The 19,710-nt window shown below is 34.7% G+C and overlaps 1 protein-coding gene across 3 annotated transcripts in view; it reads right to left on the reverse strand.

The window, feature by feature from the left end:
• Positions 1-19,710, reverse strand: part of WASHC4 (WASH complex subunit 4) — a 58,501-nt gene that overhangs the window by 11,931 nt on the left and 26,860 nt on the right. For all 3 annotated transcript variants that reach the window (XR_003511111.1, XM_027541901.1, XM_027541902.1), the window contains exons 16-27: positions 17,791-17,898; positions 17,166-17,312; positions 16,962-17,041; positions 15,685-15,790; positions 13,996-14,112; positions 12,670-12,838; positions 11,864-12,018; positions 9,428-9,502; positions 9,070-9,174; positions 6,765-6,899; positions 4,674-4,782; positions 159-225 (exon numbers count right to left, since the gene is read on the reverse strand). Coding sequence is in view for 2 of the 3 variants with exons in the window: in XM_027541901.1 (XP_027397702.1) it covers positions 159-225; positions 4,674-4,782; positions 6,765-6,899; positions 9,070-9,174; positions 9,428-9,502; positions 11,864-12,018; positions 12,670-12,838; positions 13,996-14,112; positions 15,685-15,790; positions 16,962-17,041; positions 17,166-17,312; positions 17,791-17,898 (1,373 nt within the window). In the remaining variant the exon portion in view is untranslated. The remainder of the gene's footprint in view (positions 1-158; positions 226-4,673; positions 4,783-6,764; positions 6,900-9,069; positions 9,175-9,427; positions 9,503-11,863; positions 12,019-12,669; positions 12,839-13,995; positions 14,113-15,684; positions 15,791-16,961; positions 17,042-17,165; positions 17,313-17,790; positions 17,899-19,710) is intronic.

Here is a 19,710-nt window from a genome sequence, read left to right on the forward strand (position 1 = left end):
AGTAGGATTAATGGTTTTCTTCCATATTTGATCTCAAAATATATCAACAAGAAAAGAAAAAAGCCCCTTCTACAATATTACTTACAATAAAGACAGATTTAAATGACATAAAATTTCTAAATGGCATAAATAAGGCAAAAATATGCTTGCATCCATACCTAATGGCATTGCTGCTACAGTGAAGGCCACCAGATCTTATCATTCGTACATAGCCCATAGCATTACCTTAAAAACCACATATACACAAAAAAATCAGATGTTTATACAAATAACTCTAAGTTCTAATAATCAGGAATACAGTTATATATAGCAGTTAATTACAAGGTTTCAACTCGTAAGAACCAAGAGACTTTGCTGTATTTTACTTCAGTTTTGCTCCACAAAAATAAAAGTTACATATTCGTGCACTTAAAATATTGTTGCTCAGTCAGTAGTGTCCAACTCTTTGAATATAAATGTACATAAACTTATACCATCTATATTAAATATTTTAAAAATAACTGTTTTAATTGATAAATGCATTAAATTGAGCACATTTTAAAAACTCAAACATTTAAAAATTACTGTTATCAACAGCTTCTTCACTCACATTAAATAACATGTCTCTCTCTCCCTCTCTCTCTCTCTCTCACACACACACACACACACACAGCTGCAAGTGGTATCAAGAAATCCTTATTTGATTCCTCCCAAACTAGTATCTCCAACCAAGACTGTTCCTCTAGGCTTTTTTTAATCCCATGCCTACATCTCCATGTCTAAGAAGAATTTTTAATTTAAGAAGTTTAACTCCAACTGAAGATCTTCACCCCCAGTTATATTTTCTTCCTCAGAAACTGACAAGTCTATCCTTCCAGTAGCTCAGGCCAAACCCAGTGAAGTCATCTCTGCCTCCTTCCTTACCCTCAATGTCGTTGTTTAGTTTAGTTAGTAGTGTCCAACTCTCTGTGACCCCATGGACTGTAGCCCACCAGGCTCCTCTGTCCATGGGATTCCCCAGGTAAGGATACTGGAGTGGGCTGCCATTTCCTTCTCCAGGGGATCCTCCCTGTGGATCAAACCTGCATCTCCTGCATTGGCAGGAGGATTCTTTACCACTGACCACCAGGGAAGCCCTCCTTTCCCTCATACTTCAATCAATGGCAAATTACACTGGCTCTACCTTCAAAATGTCACCAGAATTCAACCAGTTTTCCCGACCTTCACAGCTCTCACCCTATTCCAAACCACCAGCAGTTCTTGCCTAGAATACTACACTATACAATGGTTTCCTGATCTATTTCCACCTTCAGTATGCCACCCCTCAACAATGTTTCCTTTATATAGAGGTTAATGGTTCTTTGATTCTGCCCCTTGCAACTGTTCTGATACCACACCCTACCATCTGGGTCTTCACTAACTCCATTCCAGCCCAACTGGTTTCCAAAAATGCTAAGCAGACTCGGGACTTTTGCATTTACCACCACCTCTTCCTGGTAAACTCTTTCCTTAGCTATGCATGCACGTGGCTTATTCCTTCATGTTATTTAGGTTCCTGCTCACGTGTCACCTACTTAGAGCTTTCCCTAAATGTCATTAAACTGTATCATTCCCTGAATATCATTTAAATCATTTAAAATCATTAAGTGTTTAATGATATGTCACCTTACTCAGCTCCTATTACTGATACATATCTTTTTGTCTGTATCTCCCCCAACTAGAATGCAAAATCTATGATATAGCTTTTGTTTTCTTCACTGCTCCAACCCTAAAGCCAACATTTCCTATTCAAATGAAATGAAAATACTTGTAAGAACAAACAAAAAGATAAGAAGTAGTCAATACTTCATAGATTACAATAATAAAATTATGCACTTAACAGACATTATTTCATCTGATATCATTAAAAACCTTCAATTAGGTATCACTGAATCCAAGGCTTATCCCAATATAAGAAATGATGTTAAAATGCTTCTTTAATATGCATCTTAGAAAAATGAAGTATCTAGTTTGATTGTTTTCCATCAAATTGGTCAAATTGTTTTCCTCCAAATTGGCTGATCAAAATATGCTGCTGCTGCTGCTGCTGCTGCTAAGTCGCTTCAGTCATGTCCAACTCTGTGTGACCCCATAGATGGCAGCCCACCAGGCTCCACCGTCCCTGGGATTCTCCAGGCAAGAACACTAAAGTGGGTTGCCATTTCCTTCTCCAATGAAAGTGAAAAGTGAAAGTGAAGTTGCTCAGTAGTGTCCGACTCTTAGCGACCCCATGGACTGCAGCCTACCAGGCTCCTCCGTCCATAGGATTTTCCAGGCAAGAGTACTGGAGTGGGGTGCCATTGCCTTCTCCGCAAAATATGCTAGTGAGAAGCAAATAGGGAGCAGCAGTAAAGAGTACTACTGTGAGCTAGACTACTGGGTTCAAATCTGAACTCTGTGCTTTTTAGCTACAAAACCTAGGTCAAGTTATAAACTTTGTATCTTAGTCTCTTCATTTATTAAATTAAGCTATAATGGGTTAAACACTGGGTTTATTGTCATAGATATTACCAGCACCTAGAAATACTGTACTGTCCTCAATAAATATGTGGAATCAATGAATATAATACTTACTTCACAGCATTGAGTTTTACATGTGTTAGAACATATAAAGCACTCAGAATAACTTTGGCACATAACGAATGCTCAATAAATGTTAATGGTGGTGGTTATTCATTCAGCAGGCAGGTTATTAGACAAGAAGACTTCTCATTTTGCTCCCAGCTCTAGATTCCTTACTCCTTTTCTCAACAGAGTTAACAGACTCAAAAGCATATTACAATTTTTACGGGCAGAGGTAAAGAACTTATATTTCCTAAGAAAAGAATAAAGAATAAAATACTGGAATAAAGTGAAAAGGATAATATTCACCAACTGTGCAATACATGCCAGGGGCAGAGGTGACATGATTTTTTGTGTACTGGGGAAAAATGTGTATTTTCATGTACATTGGGGGGCAAAATGACTAGCATCCTAAGCTCATGAATTAATGATTACTTCATAGTACAAAACTACTTTTAGAAAATGTAAAAACATAAAATAAGTACTACCACAAGCAGTATTCACAAGGGGAAAAAACTTATTGGTGTGTGAATTTTTAAGTTTTAAGCAACACTGCTCTGAAGAAACAGCTCTTGAGTACCACGGACTCTAGCTTTGGGTATCTGACCTCTGGTATATTACATGCAGAACTGTATGTGAACATGCATAGGGGCATTATTCTGAGGAAAATCAATTCAGTATTTTCATCAAATTCTCAAAAAGGGTTAACAACTATTGCTCCATAAATTTACAATCTAATGTGACATTAAACATCACTATGAATAAAAGATTACTAGACAGTATCTCACTATTAAATTGTTTAAAATTAAAAATTTACAAAGGTAGAAGTCTCTAAGTTCTTGTACTAATACATAATAGAAAGTTTTAATGTGTAAACCAATTAATTTATATAATTTTAGCTAGTGCTCACTGACTTTATTCCCTAACTAAATGTTTATTATACCTTTCCCACTAGTAAACTTAAAGCCTCTTGAGAACAAAGGCTATTTGTATTCTCAGCATCAAGAAAAATACCTGGTATAACAAAGGCTTTATAAATGTTTGATAAATGAATCAATGAATCTCAGGAGGCCAAATTTTGCCAAATTAGAGTCAATAATGGCTTCCCCAGTGGGTCAGGCGGTAAAGAAATTGCCTGCAATGCATAAGACCCAGATTTGAGTCCTGGGTCGGAAGAGCCCCTGGAGAAGAAAATGGCAACCCACTCCAGTATTCTTGTCTGGAGAATCCCAGGGACAGAGGATACTGGTGGGCTACCATCCATGGGGTCACAGAGAGTCAGACATGACTGAACAACACAGTTTCAGTTTCAGAGTCAATAAGAATTTACTGAACTGCCTGCGGTCTGCAACTGTGAAGAATACAAAACATCTTCGGACTTGGAGCCGAAAAACCCTGGTTAAAATCCCAGCAACACCACTTATTTCTGAGTTTCTCTTTCTTCATCTTTAAAAAGATGATTACATGCCTATCTCAAGTGTTACCGTGAGGACATTAATACAGGTAATGCATATGAAAAGCTCAAATAAGTATACAGATTTTTAAATCTTGGATTATTTTTAAGTGAAGTTCTTCCTTTTAAATAGTGTTACACATTTCAGAAAACAAGTTCTACTTGTAAGGCAGAAGGACAACTCAAGAAGTTACATATAAACATAAAATGATGGAGCATAGAAAAATTATTAAGTAACTTTTCACCTTAACACCGCACATCTTTGCATTCAGGCTTAACCTGAGGGAATCTCTTTTAAAAGTCTGAAATAGGACCTTGAAAAGAATAGGCACCCAATAAATAATTACCAGTTGACTATTATGAGTATGGCCTTTGAGATGAGTTATATTTTTAATTTAACTGAAGAGGTTTTATTTATCCACAATGTATTTATAAATATTTTATTTATCTATCAATTATTTGTGCACCAACCATCCAATCATACTTGAAAAACTTTTGGTAAGGAAAGGAATTTACTAGTGGAATAAAGCTAAACTTAGGCACGCACATATTAAAGTTCATTCCTATGAGATATTTATAATATATCAGACAGATTCCTGGCATTTGTACTTTACTTTCCAACATGTTTACAATAACTTACCAATTTGGCTGATGAGCTGCCTGAACTGATCAAGGTAGCTTTGTCCCTCTGGGGTTATTCCAAGTTTTCTGATGCCTCGATTGAATTTTTCTGCTCTTTCAAAAGGATACTAGAGAGAAAATTTGAAGATTGCCATTATTAATAAAGACTCCTAAAACATAAAATATCTACCAAATCAATCATACCAATATCACTGTTCTAATTTTGCATTTCCATTGTGTTAAAAAAAATAATTACTGAATTTAATGACAAAAAAATTACATATAGCACAAAAACTACCAATATTCAAGGTTAATATAAATTAAATATTTTTATATTAAAGGGAATAATTATGAATGCCACCAAACTTAGATTTCCCATTACCAATATCAGTCTTCCAACTGCTCTACCAGATAGATAAAAGAAATCAATGCTTCCTAGAAACATCTTACCAAGATTTGTGGTAAGTTTCCATGGGCTGAAAAGTATTAGGGGCTTACATAAAAACACACTCCTTCCCAAGTAACATACATCAGCTGAACTAAAATTTCTAGCTGCCATCACCGATTAAAACAAGGTTTTTCAAGTCTTAGTCAATTTTTTTTCAATCATTCATTTTATATAAGTAACAAATGGAAACAATTCTTATACAACAACAGTACCATTTATTTCTCTGAACATTAATTTCTGATTCAATAAAAATGAGTTAATATAATTTCCTGATAACTGATCTGTATTTTATTATTTTGCTGCTCTGATACTGAAAAGAATGAACTACTAATATATAAGAGGGCTAGAACTAGGTGATGCTTAAGAAGAGTAATAAAAACAGGTTTGGATGTGGCAAATCAAACATAAAATCCATCCAAGCCTGCTGGTTTCTCTATCCACATGGCTATATGCAGCCTCTGTACAGTTAACACTTACAGTTCACTTCACTATGGGAAAATTCAGTCCAGAGGGCAAAAGTAAAATAGCCTTCTTATAAATTATTGGTGGGATTGTCAACTGGTGCAGTACTTTTAGAGTACTTGGCAACATGTATCAAAAATTTAAATAATCATCTTCTTTGCCCTTTTCCGCTTCAAGGAATCTGTCTTTCAAAAACAGTCCCTAACACTGAGATAAATATACAAGGATGTTATCTGTAGCACTGCTGGTAGCACAGAGAAATCAGAGGCTACTGAATAACTATTTCTCAGTAGGACATTAAAGGAGTTACAGTATGCATCTTTACTATCAACTCTGCAGAAGAATGAGGTAGATCTATAGGTGCTGACGTGATAAGCATACTGCAAAACAGCATGTTTAGTATTAGTCCATTTTTGTTAAGGGAAAAAGCAGTATTTGTAACGCACAAATACATGTTTATCACACAGACATCTGGAAGACGTCACATGACACTATTAATAGCAACTGCCCCCAGAAAATGGAATTGGGAGAAAACAGAAATGAAGGAGAACATTTAGTTTAAATGTTAAACAATACATTGTTTAAATGTTTCAAAATGAGCACGTTCTGCTTTTGCATTATTTTAAAATGAAGAAAAGTAATACCTGGTTACATTCATCATTTACTTTTTCCTTACACTTTCACTTACAGAGAATGCAAAGGGTAAGAAATTATAAGAGAAAATACAGAAAACTGGAAGCCAAACCAGGGAGTTATGTGAAAAATAAAAAAGAAAACAAAATCGCTAACAGAGCAACTCATAGTGAATTTCAGCATAAACACTTGCTATATAGGCAAACGCTGAAGATATTGAAGGTTTGGTTCAAGACCCTGCAACAAGGAAAATACTGCAATAAAGTGAGTCACGTTAATTTATGGTTTCCCAGTGTAATACAAGAGTTACGTTTTCACTGTACTTAGTCTATTAAGTATTCAATAGCATTACATATAAAAAAATAATGCACATGCCTTAATTTAAAAATACTTTGCTGCTAAAAAAAGGTAACCATCATCTGAAAACGCAGGTTTGCCACAAACCTTTAATTTGTTAAAAAATACAGCACCTGCGAAGCCCAATGAAGTAAAGCACAGCAATGTAAGGTATGTCAATATATTCAATAGTTGAATCAAACCACCTTTTCAAAAGAACATGTAAAATACCTTATGATCATTTTGGTCCTTGATTTCCCTGAAAAACCGAATATCTTTAATCAATCTGGATTTGATATGTTCATCATACATAAATTGGCTAAATATATAGAACTTCTTTTTCAAAAACTGGTAGGTGAAATTGACCTATAAAATTAAAATTGGAAAAATTAAATATAAAAATTAATTTCAAATCAGTACTACTAAATAAAATAATCCATTTATAAAGTCTAATTCATTTTGGACCTGAAATACTTAAATGAAGTTTTTATTGCCAAAATTTATAGAACTTTCTAAAAGCTCCTCTTAAATATTTTTATGACACAAAAAAAAGATTTAAAAAATGGAAAAAATATTCACATAATAATATGACTAAGAGCTATAGTGAGAATCATAAACCAGATTTGCCAACACGCTAGGTTTTATGTCATAAACCACACTCAGGAGATTACCAAGCTACATGAATGAACTGATACTAAAGTAAAAAACATGGAGCTCTCTGACCTTTCCTAAAGGAAGATAGTAAACATTCAATTATTTACCCATAAATATTTTGAGCACCTCTTATGTGCAAAACAATGTACCTGCTCTCATGCTAGACACTGCCCTTGTCATCATCAAGTGTATTGTAGTGGGAGTGACGGGGACTTTAAGACAAGTATATGTTAAATAAACTAGGAAATCTCGACTGCAATAACCTGTAAAATGACAAGTGGAGGTGTTTTGAGAATGGATTAAAAGGCCCTGATCTAGACTTAGAAAACACTGAAAAAGTAGGGTTTAAGCTACGATTAAAGTCAAAACAAGATTAATTCTGACCCACAGATGAAAGCCTTGCATTAACTTCCATCGCCACCACCTTCAACTATTACCAATTATTTTGGCATATATATGCCCATGTTAACTAACAGTCTTCATCACCCAGTTACAGAAGTGGGTGCTTTCTCAGAACTTTTCTTGCAGCTTTAAACACTGCTTTTTCTTGATCTTCTCAGTTGTAGTAGCTCTTAGAAGATTATTACACATCTTAATAGTAGGTAAATCTGCCAGTCTCTGATCTTATTTTTTCTGTGCTCAGCTCATCATCACCAGACATCAGGAATTTACATTTATTAGTGTGGTTAACTGATTAACAGCTGTTTCTCCCGCCAGAGTACAATTACTACGAGAGCAAGAAATGTCTGGTTTTCTCATCTCAGCACCCGGCACAGTGCCTGAGACACATAAAATACAGGCATAATTACATCTGTTACATGAATGGTTGATAGATGAGGTCAAAGAAGAGTTTGATCCTGAAAGGTTCAGAAATCTCTATGCAGATGACTCCTGACTTGAAATCTCAAACTCCATCCATGTCTCATTTTTCTACTGGTAACCACTAACAAAGAGCTCCAACCATGTTACTTATCAGCTCAAATACATCTTCTCCACTACACTAAAAATGGTCCTTTGCAACCTTCCAGTCATGTAACTTTTCCTTATTCTCTTACTCCCAAATATGCCTAATAATATTGTACTATTTAAACATTCACATTATTCTTTCCTTAAGGAGAAACCGTGACCTGAAAAGCAGGTAAATTTAAAGATTTCTCTTTTTCCAACAGAGGAAAAACAACATATAAGCTCAAATGATTCAGTCTCTCACGTGACTGCCCATATTTAGGAAGATTTGAGATATTTTTAGCAAATTGCTATTTTTAAGGGTATCAAATAACTAGTAAGTACCCTCCCCCAAAAAAGAGCATGCAAGTGTTAAGTGTTAGTGGCTCAGTTGTGTCTGACTCTTTGCGACCCTATGGACCGTAGCCCTCCAGGCTTCTCTGTCCATGGAATTCTCCAGGTAAGAATACTGGAGTGGGTTGCCATTTCCTTCTCAGGGGATCTTCCCAATCCAGGGATCAAACCTGGGTCTTCTGCATTACAGGTAGATTCTTTGCCTGGTGGCAGAGCCACCAGGGACTGATATTAAATAAACTATCGATGATTTGCTTTCAAAAGCAACTTTTCAGAGACTATCAGACAATCTACACAGATATATATATTTATGCTGATGTCTTCAAATCTCCAATGTTATTTATAATGACCTTGTGATGGTAAGACATTCTAAAGTGCCTTTTGAATCACAAAGCTTCCATTTCCATCTTACACAACTTCAGTGCCAAATACTTCAATTACAACAGAAAAATGGAAATTCAGGTACTATATGAACAGGTAATAATGTGTATTTATCAGAATATTCAATGAAAAAACTATCTTAAACTTCCAAATTAAACAGCATCAAACATCTGTACAACACCCCCTCCCAGAAGGTTCTTACTGTTGTATTCATGATTCCTGTGCCATGTGTTCGAATTGAATTAGCAATATGCCGAATATTAATAGTGTTCAAATGTTTGTTATTACTTGTTCGTTCAATAAAAATCTGTAATAAAACAAACACAATCCATAGCAAACACTGGTCAGTTAATCTAAGAATTTTAGAACTCTATTTTATTAGAGATAATTGGAAAGTCATTCAAGAAGATAATACAGTCAAAGCAAAGAAATAAACAAGATCTCTAAACAATCATTGTTTCCTTTATTTTACTAACTTTCACTGCTAAGAATCAATTCTTTGCCCCTCAGCCTTTCCTACTATACACCTACCCACAATAAAAAAATTTTTATTTACTCACTTGATTGTTGAGATTATAGAGGTATCGAGATACAAATATATGAATGTTTCTCATAATTTCCAAGACATCCAGGCCCTACAAAACAATCCACATATAAGTTCTATTATCATTAGTTTAAAATAATCAAACTTATCAATATAGTAACTTACTGCTTACATTAAGTCACCCAATATTTTAAAATTATTTTAAAGAACTACAGAAAACATACAACCAAAGATCAGACTAGGCTTCTGACACACACAAACAGGACTAACTGCTTGGGGAAATCTGACTGTTACACCTTTTGTGTAGATAGGAAAAGTTAAAACTTCAAAGATCCATGACTCACATCATTGCCCTACCACTTCTGAGAATATTTGTCTTCCCAAGGATTTTTTTCTATATTCTTTAGAAAGTAAATTAACAGCCAGATTCTAAAAGGAAGCCAGAATATGTGGTGATCTCTAAAGTATATAGTATTTTTCAGGCATTGTGCAAGGTTCTTTACATGGAATTCTCAAAAAGATATTATTCTTCTAAATTCCACAGCTGATCATCCTTTGTTTTTTTCAGTCTTTTATCTTTACTGAGGCTTTCAATGGCTAAGTTAAAGATCTCTCCTGGTAAATGACACACTGCACTTGAAAATATGTGGACTACTTTCAAGTACCTTTTGATATTGATTTCTAACATAATTCCACAGTGATAAGAGAACAGACATTGTATGACTTCAGTTACCTTTAGACCGTGAAATTTTTACATCTTGTTTTATGTCCCTGGATATGTTCCAGTGTCTCCTGGTTTATAGTCTATGGGAACTTAAATAGAATTTCTATCCTACTATTGTGTGAAAATTGTATAAATCTTAATTAAATCTTAATTTATCTACTTAAAAAAATAATTGAATAGTGGACTATATGTAACTTTGTACTATATTTTCTAAGTCACCTATAAATGTGTTACTATACTTTCATAATTTAAAAAATTTTAAAAAGGAGGAAAAAAATAAATTCCACAGCTAAAGAAAATGAAACTAAGAAAGTTCTGCAAAATCAAAAAGCTAGGAAGAGGCAGAACCTAGGGATTTTAGAAAGTCTAATTCCAAATCTTTATGCTTCTTTTAATTATACTAGACCACCCTGAATATAAGGACTTCTCAGATGACTCAGTGGTAAAGAATCCTCCCGTCAATGCAGGAGATGCAGGTTTGATTCCAGGGTCAGGAAGATCCCCTGGAGAATGAAATTGCAACCCACTCCAGTATTCTTGCCTGGAAAATTCCATGGACAGGGGAGCCTGGTGGGCTATAGCCCATGGGTTCGTAAAGTGTAGGACACGACTGGGCGGCTGAGCTCACCCATATGTACCTTTAATATACAAGTTACCTAATAAGAATCCTTCATTCTTCAGTGATTACTCTAATATCTAATGAATGGTATTATGTAAACTATTCCATAGCTTTTCTAATTGGGGCTCAAAGTAATACCAAAACACCACTTTGATTAAGTTTTTATTATAGATTTTCTCACATTTTAATCTAAAATTTTATTTACTCATTATTTTTCTTCCACTAGGCTACAGGTACATGAGCTAAGACCATTTCTATTTATTTTTGTATCCCTAAACACACTGAGGGCTTCACAGGAGACTCAGTGGTAAAGAATCTGACTGCAAAGCAATCAATGGGTTCAATCCCTGGGTCAGGAAGACCTCTGGAGAATGAAATGGCATCCCTCTCCAGCAACACCGTGTAGTGTCTAGCGAATTTTTGATAAATATTAATTTTTTAAATAAGTGAATGAAAGGATATACAAACTGATTCTGGAACTGGCCCGTATATATGCAGTGAGACAAATGAAAAATTATGATCTTCAAATTTTTGAACTGAATTAATGGATTTTAGTAAATATTACATCTGGATTATCTTAGAAAGAATTACATACAAATTAACTGAAAACAAATCTTTGCACTCCTGAGATACAACCATATTGTAAATTAGCTTACTGAATTAATAAAGCTAAATATTTTGCACTCAAATTTAAAAACAAATACAACTTTATAAATTTAAAACCATTTTTTTAAGATATTGAAGCACATATATTATATCTAGTTTAAAATTCTTAACCGCGACCTTGACTAAACTTGTAAAATTTCGGCAAAAGTCACCTCACTATCCTACATTTGTTTCTGAAAAGCTGTACATAAATTTATGTATGTACCAAAATTTCAACAAAAGGTGAAGTATAAACATTTGGAAGCATGTGATAAATTCTTTCATAAAGCAAATCAGCACTAATTTTTTATTCTTCTCAACTATGAGGTTTTTATATACAGCAAATATTTTCACTTTCAACTTTGAAATATAAACACATACTAAATAAAATTTTTTTAAAAATTGTCTTAGAGAAATACTATTAAGCTACCATTAGACTATACTAAGAACACTTTATACTATACCTGTTCCAAAGTCTGACTAGGAAGATGGGCCTCTGTCATAACCAATCCGTAACGCTGAGTAGCTAAATTTCTCATTTCACTGTAAGTAGCCCAGTCATGAAGAGCTACTGTCGTTAGATTGTAGAAAGTCTTGTCTAGGTAGTGAGTTACATAAGCTTCAAAACAAACAAAAAAATCAAAACTTTTTTTGCTTCATGATAACAGTAGGAAAGGAAGAAAAATGACACTAAAAACAACTTGTCTTTGACCATTAAATTTCTTCCCTTAAAATAAGGTGCTAGGAATGGGACTTCCCCGGTGGTGCAATGGATAAGAATTTGCCGGCCAACACAGAGGACATGGGTTCAATCTGTGGTCGGAAGGTTTCACACACCACGGAGCAACTACGCCCGAGCACCACAACTAATGCGGCTGTGCTCTAGAGCCCACAGGCCGCACCTGCCATGTGCACGCGAGCCTGCGCTTCACAAGAGAAGCCCCCAAACGAGCAGCCCGCGCATGACAATGAGAAGTCCCCACCTGCTGCAGTTAGAGAAGGCCCGCACACGGCAACGAGGACCCAGTGCAACCAAAAACAATACTGAAAAATGAATTAATTAAAAAGAAAAGACTGAGAGCTAAAAAGTGTTCTTTAAATAACACAATAAGCTGCCAGGAAAACAAAAATGAAGAAACAAAAAGGAATTCAAGAATAAACGGACTAATACAAGGAAAGATTTTTCTCAAGGTTTCGTTTTTGTTATTTGTTCTTTAACAGAGCAAACACATATAGAATATGACCCTAAGAAGAAAACCAGAACACTCACCTCGAATGTCAATGAAACGATTGAAAAACCGAATTGGATTCAGAGAGAAAAAAAGGGCCAGGTCTTTCATGCCAACTTTGAAAGGGTTTCTGTCATCCAGCTTTAAATGAGTATGCACAGAAAGCCGCAGGTCCTTCTCTATTTCTTTGCACAACTTGTCCAGCAAATGCTATTCAGAAAAGAATTGATATCTTAAATTTTCAAAATGATATTCCAACTGTATGATACTTCTAGATGTCCGTGTTCTCAATGTGAAGAGCTTTATACTCAATACAATGATGAAAAAAATCTGTCAAACTGTCAACCTAAATATTCCCTGGTAAAATACTGTTTCACTGGGAAAGTGAAATTATTTTGCTATCCATTTTACATCAATGACTATTTTTTTAACCAGGAAGCAGTCAGATGAGTTCTAATGATTTCATTAGTATTTTAAGTATAATAACCTTGCAAAGAAAATCAAAAGCTAATGTCTGGTAGTTTCACCACAAGGAACATGAATATACAACATGGAGCATAAAATTTATATAAACCAGAACAAAGGAAGAAAGATCCTGAGAACATGCAAGAGAAAAATTTTTAAATGCTTCCATATAAAATTATTAAAAAAACACAAAACTCACTGAGTTAACAGCAATGAAATTAATCATCTTCTCTGGTGTAACATGGGGTTCTAAATACTGACCAAGACATGTACCTTTTTTCTAAATATGAACATTCAGCATGATAAATTATATTAAAAATCTCACATTTTTATCAAACCTGAGAAGGTTTATATTGTAAAATTCACTCATTTTTAATTCCTCCCTCCATATAAAAACACTGCTGTCTGAAAATACAGTTTTAAAGATAGCAGTGTTTACAACACACACTTCATTAGAACAAGGAGAGATGCATTTAAATTGTTACACAACAAACAGGGTTTACGTTTAAATATCAAAGATTTCAGTCATTAGCTCTCAAAATGAAATTCAACATTGATGGTTGTCTTAACTATATTACCATGAGCAGCAGACAATATTCAAAGCAATTTTGCATTTGCAGTCTTCTAATGAATAAGACTTTAAATTCAAATATACTACTTATATAAAAGGAAAAGGAAAAAAGGAAAACTAAAAGGAAAAAAAATCCAAATTCCTAATCTGGATTTCTATACAAAAAATTAGGAATTAAAGACCAATTTAGCACAACAGTGACAGTTCCTTTGTTCTAGACAGTGATTTGTAAGTAAGAATCATACATTTGTGAAAGTCTGCTTCAACCCAAAAAGTTTTTCCAAACACTGCATTCCAAACACATCTTAAGCTTTTCAATCTCAAATGTTACCTCATTTAAAATTTCCATAATTTCCTTGTCATAGCAATCCAGAAGTACTTCATAGGACTCCAAATGCCTTGCATGCATCATGGCAGGCACACAGTCACGTAAAGCACTGAACATGTACTAAAGAAGAAAACCAGACTGTACGTGAATCTAGAGAAACTACATCTCTGAATTATATTACAGAAGTTACCTATCTTAAAAGACAAAGCCTCAATCTGAAGGCTGTTTTTCTACACATGACTACCTTACTGTGGAAAATTCTGAAAGAGATGGGAATACCAGACCACCTGATCTGCCTCTTGAGAAATTTGTATGCAGGTCAGGAAGCAACAGTTAGAACTGGACATGGAACAACAGACTGGTTCCAAATAGGAAAAGGAGTTCGTCAAGGCTGTATATTGTCACCCTGTTTATTTAATTTATATGCAGAGTACATCATGAGAAACGCTGGACTGGAAGCACAAGCTGGAATCAAGATTGCGGGGAGAAATATCAATCACCTCAGATATGCAGATGACACCACCCTGATGGCAGAAAGTGAAGAGGAACTAAAAAGCCTCTTGATCAAAGTGAAAGAGGAGAGTGAAAAAGTTGGCTTAAAGCTGAACATTCAGAAAACGAAGATCATGGCATCCAGTCCCACCACTTCATGGGAAATAGATGGGGAAACAGTGGAAACAGTGTCAGACTTTATTTTTCTGGGCTCCAAAATCACTGCAGATGGTGACTGCAGCCATGAAATTAAAAGACGCTTACTCCTTGGAAGGAAAGTTATGACCAACCTAGACAGCATATTCAAAAGCAGAGCCATTACTTTGCCAACAAAGGTCTGTCTAGTCAAGGCTATGGTTTTTCCTGTGGTCATATATGGATGTGAGAGTTGGGACTGTGAAGAAGGCTGAGTGCCGAAGAATTGATGCTTTGAACTGTGGTGTTGGAGAAGACTCTTGAGAGTCCCCTGGACTGCAAGGAGATCCAATCAGTCCATTCTGAAGGAGATCAGCCCTGGGATTTCTTTGGAAGGAATGATGCTAAAGCTGAAACTCCAGTACTTTGGCCACCTCATGCGAAGAGTTGACTCACTGGAAAAGACTCTGATGCTGGGAGGGATTGGGGGCAGGAGAAGGGGACGACAAAGGATGAGATGGCTGGATGGCATCACTGACTTGATGGACGTGAGTCTGGGTGAACTCCAGGAGTTGGTGATGGACAGGGAGGCCAGGTGTGCTGCGATTCATGGGGTCGCAAAGAGTTGGACACGACTGAGCGACTGATCTGATCTGATCTGACCTTACTTTCCTAAGAGTTGAATTTTATTCTCTAAAGCATATGCTAATACCAAAAAAAAAAAAAAAAAATCACATTAACTAATCCTTTTTATCTTAAGCATTCAAATACTTCATTTCCATAAGGAAGTGGAAAGATCTGAATACCTTGCTGACAAATAAGTCAATTATTTTGACACAAACTAAAACCCAGTGAAATGAGAATGATTAGGAATATGTTAAGAGTTAAGTATATATTCAAATTAATTTATATTAATATAAAATGTATATGCATAGCACTGTTAAAAAACAGCACCAGTTTTTAAATGGTTTATTAAATGATCTATTTTAAAATTAATTAAAATGGTTTGCACCGTATATTAAAAAAATGAATAAATAATGTTCTTTACATTATTCTTTTACTTACATGTAGTCTGGCTGCATCAACAGCATTTTCATATACGTCATCTAAATAAATTGGGAAGACAGCTCGATGCCAGTACAGAAAACAACAGTCACACTGTGTCTGGACTCTACAATGTAAAGTAGCAATTAATGGTACCAAAAGTGAAGTCACCCTCCAAAATAATGAAAAGAATGACATTACATACTGTAAAGGTAAGAGCTGTCTATTCCTATCTGTACTCCCTATATCACTTAACCCAAAATTAGCATAGAAAAGTCACAAAATACATATTTTTCAAATAATGGTAACAAAACAGTCCAATATGTGACACTGTTCGAATTTTATAAATGCATTTTAGTTTTAAAGCATACTTAAAAAATGTAACTTTAAGATAGTTTAAATTTTCAGTACTATTTGATACGACTAGGCTTACAAGCCCTGTACCACATGCACCATTTTACCTGTCTCAAAGTTGAAAAGGAGACCTTTCAAGAAACTGTGACCAAAACAGCAACAACAGAAACCAGTGGCACTCAACCTATTCATTATCTTTGCCAAGTGACTATTTCACGCTTTATAAAAGGGCAACAACTTGATCATAAATAGAGTGAAGAAAAGTTCCGTATTTCTTCCATGGATAGAAAGTGAAATGCCACTAACTACAAAAATCTGAGCTTCTCAGAATAACAAAAACATTATGCTATAAATATGAGCACTAAATAAAAATTGTGCTGTAATCTTAGTTCCACTGGAAATCAAAATTCAGAAAATCCATTTTCTCTTCTAAGAAACTCAATGCTTATTTGATAAAAAGAAAACAATAAAGCCACAGGAGTTATACAAATAAGCCTTCCAAAAATGAATCCATCTTAGTGACTGTCTAACCAACGATGTAACTCAAATTCTGTCCCAAATAAAATTATGGAAGACTATGTGAGATGGCTCTAAGTCTCTCACAAGCAGATGAAGCTTTGTTACAAAGCAGCAACTCTGAGTCCATTAGAGATACCCATCACAATAAGCACAACAGTTCCAGAGTCTGCCAGATGCTCTAAGGGCTAGACCACATTTTTCAAGTGAGTTCTTCCAAAAGCTACATCCTTACTACAGAAGACAAGTAAAAGAAATACGAACCCTTGTCAGTCTCATTCTAGTCATGCCGCAGAAATTATAAGGAGGAACCAAAGGTCTACCTAGATTATATTCCTTCTACTGCTAGCCTATGTAAAAAAAAAAAAAAAAAGCCCTGATGTTTCCATCACCCGTATCTTTCATTACCATTACATATCCCTACTTACCTTTCTCGGAGTTCACTGATAAGATCCAGTTTCTTCATGACTACTTGAAGTGGAAAGAGCTCTTCATCTTTAAATGTTTTCTATTAGGGAGGGGAAAAGCGCAGAGAAGTCACACTTGAAGGACAGGTTTCTTAAGTCAGTAAAAAGGGAAGTGTGAAAGCTCAGGTCTCATTTTCACTCTGTAAGCAACAGCAATACACTTACCATCTGTGTGCCCACACTCAGTGCCAAAGAAACAATAAGTCGTCGCTGCTTTGTGCTTGGTCCATTTAGAGTGTTTTCAGCCAAAACTAGAGCAGAGAGCACATCAAGACGCTGTTCACTATATTTTTTGTCAGAAATTACTCTTTTCTTAAAGATAAAAGGAAACAGGACATACCAGCTTTAAATTTGAGGCAGTAACAAAAGACTCATGAGGAAAAATTTTTCAGTTATCTTTTCCATGATTCAACTTAACAGCACTTAAGACAAATACTTTCCCTATTCACTTCTTTTGAAAATGTCAGATGCTTTATTTCTGTAACATTCTTGCTGAGCACCATCAGGAAGAGCAAATTACTAGGTGTACCTCAAAATTACCATATCAATTTAACAAGGAACTAATTTAAGAAAGATACAACATTATTTTAATAATGCACAGTATGTCTTTTTTAGAAGAACTGTGTTAATGCTGGAAATTCAGGCTAAAGATAATCCTCATCACTCTCAGTAAAATCATGGAATACCTTGGAGATTATAACCAAGAATATTGTGGATAAACAGGCTTAACTAGAAAACACAAAACAACAGAAGGGCAAACTAGAAAGATAATATAATTATGCTTTTATACCTTGGCCACAGAAATAGAATTAAGAGCCTGATGCTGAAGGTGCTGTGTTATATGTGAGACTGAATCAGCCACAACCATGCTTCTCCTGTAGAACATATGCTCTATAGCCTAAAAAGAATCAGAAGTGATTCTGTGAGAATCAACTTAAAACTTAAAATCTTTAGGCACAATTCTAGAATATCTTTATGACTTTGGGCCTGGTGAGAAAGTTATAAATGAGATGAAAAAAGCACTACTATAACGGGTAAGACTGGTCAATTCAACTGTATTAAAATTACAAATTTGTTTATCAAAAGCCACTATAAAGAAAATTAAAAGATAAACCAATGTATGAGAAAATACCTGCCACACACAAGGGATAAGTACTCAGAATATGTAGACACCAAATGAATCAAGCACTTTTTTAAAAAGGCAAACAATTCAACAAATACCTGAACAAAAGACATAAAAATATTTTTCACAAAAGAAACAGTTAATAATATTTGAAAAGATACTATCATTAATCATCAGGGAAATGTTAAATATAAAGTCGTCTATAAACACTAATTCACAAGTACACATGCACACACACACACATACACACAAAAGGTTGATAATACCAATGTTGGCCAGGCAGGGAACAACAGAAATCTAATATACTGACGGAGGTATGTAAACTGATGTTAACTACTTTGAAAAATAATCTGGCATCATCTTAAAAGCTGAGTATATACATAGCATAAAACCCAGCAATCCACTCATAGGTTTATAACACCTCATAAAAACTTTTGCACAATTACACCAAGAAACATAAATTAATACAAGAATGGCAACATGATTTAAAATAGCAAAAACTGGAAACTATCCAAAAGTCCAACCCTAGGAAGACTACACAGTAATGAAAATTAATGAACTACAGCTACTCACTCCAACATGTTAAGACCAAATAAAAAATTCTGAGTAAAAAGAAACCAAGCCAAAGAATACATGAGACATCACTCCATTAATACAAACTTCAAAAACATTTATAACTAAACAATGAGTGGTTGATAAGTTCAGTCATATGCCACCAACTAAAAAGAAACAAGGGAATCATGAAGCTCAGGACAGCGGGTCCTCCAAGAGGGTAGATTAAGATGCAGTCCAGGAAGGACAAGAGAGGGGGCTTTAAAAACACTGGTAACATTCGCTTTCCTAAATGGGATAATAGGTTTTTAAGTGTTTATTATTTTTAAATTATGCTTACATATTAAATATAAGATATACATGCATTTATACATATATATACTTCTGTATTTGCATTTCATTAAAAATAAATATAACTAATAATACCTTAAAGGAAAAAACGGCTAAAAATCTAAAGATAAGATCTCCAAACTATATTTCCTAAGCATATCTAAAGCCACTATTAACAGAAATTCCCTAGCAAATCTTTAGCTCAGGTTTTACAAAAAGCTACAAGTAGGCTCTCCCACCTATGAGTTTTATTTCTTTACGTAAGAGTATGCTAAGAAACATTTTACCACATTTTCAAAAGCATTCAAATCCCAAGATTACAACACTTCCTCTATATTATAAAACAAACAGCCTCACGCTGACTGGCCTCATATGCATTTTAATACTATAACATTTTATGTGTAGTTTTTAAAACTCATGTAACACACTTAGAACTTCCATGAGTAAAACCACTAATATTTTGACTAATCTTTTCATTTTCCTTCTTTTCTTTTGGACTACATGTTAACTTTTAATAAAGTTTAAGTATATTGGCCATTCACAGAAAATTATGCAAGAAATTTCTGTCACTGGTTAGTTCCTTTATCTAAGAGACAAAAACACATTCCCATAATTTTTTATACTCATAATCAAGAAGTCAAACCTTACCCCCAAAAATCCTACTTTATGCTTGGATCATTTCTCAATTATAATGGCAAGGTAAAA

This window comes from Bos indicus x Bos taurus, chromosome 5, assembly GCF_003369695.1.
Source record: "Bos indicus x Bos taurus breed Angus x Brahman F1 hybrid chromosome 5, Bos_hybrid_MaternalHap_v2.0, whole genome shotgun sequence".
NCBI lineage: Eukaryota > Metazoa > Chordata > Mammalia > Artiodactyla > Bovidae > Bos > Bos indicus x Bos taurus.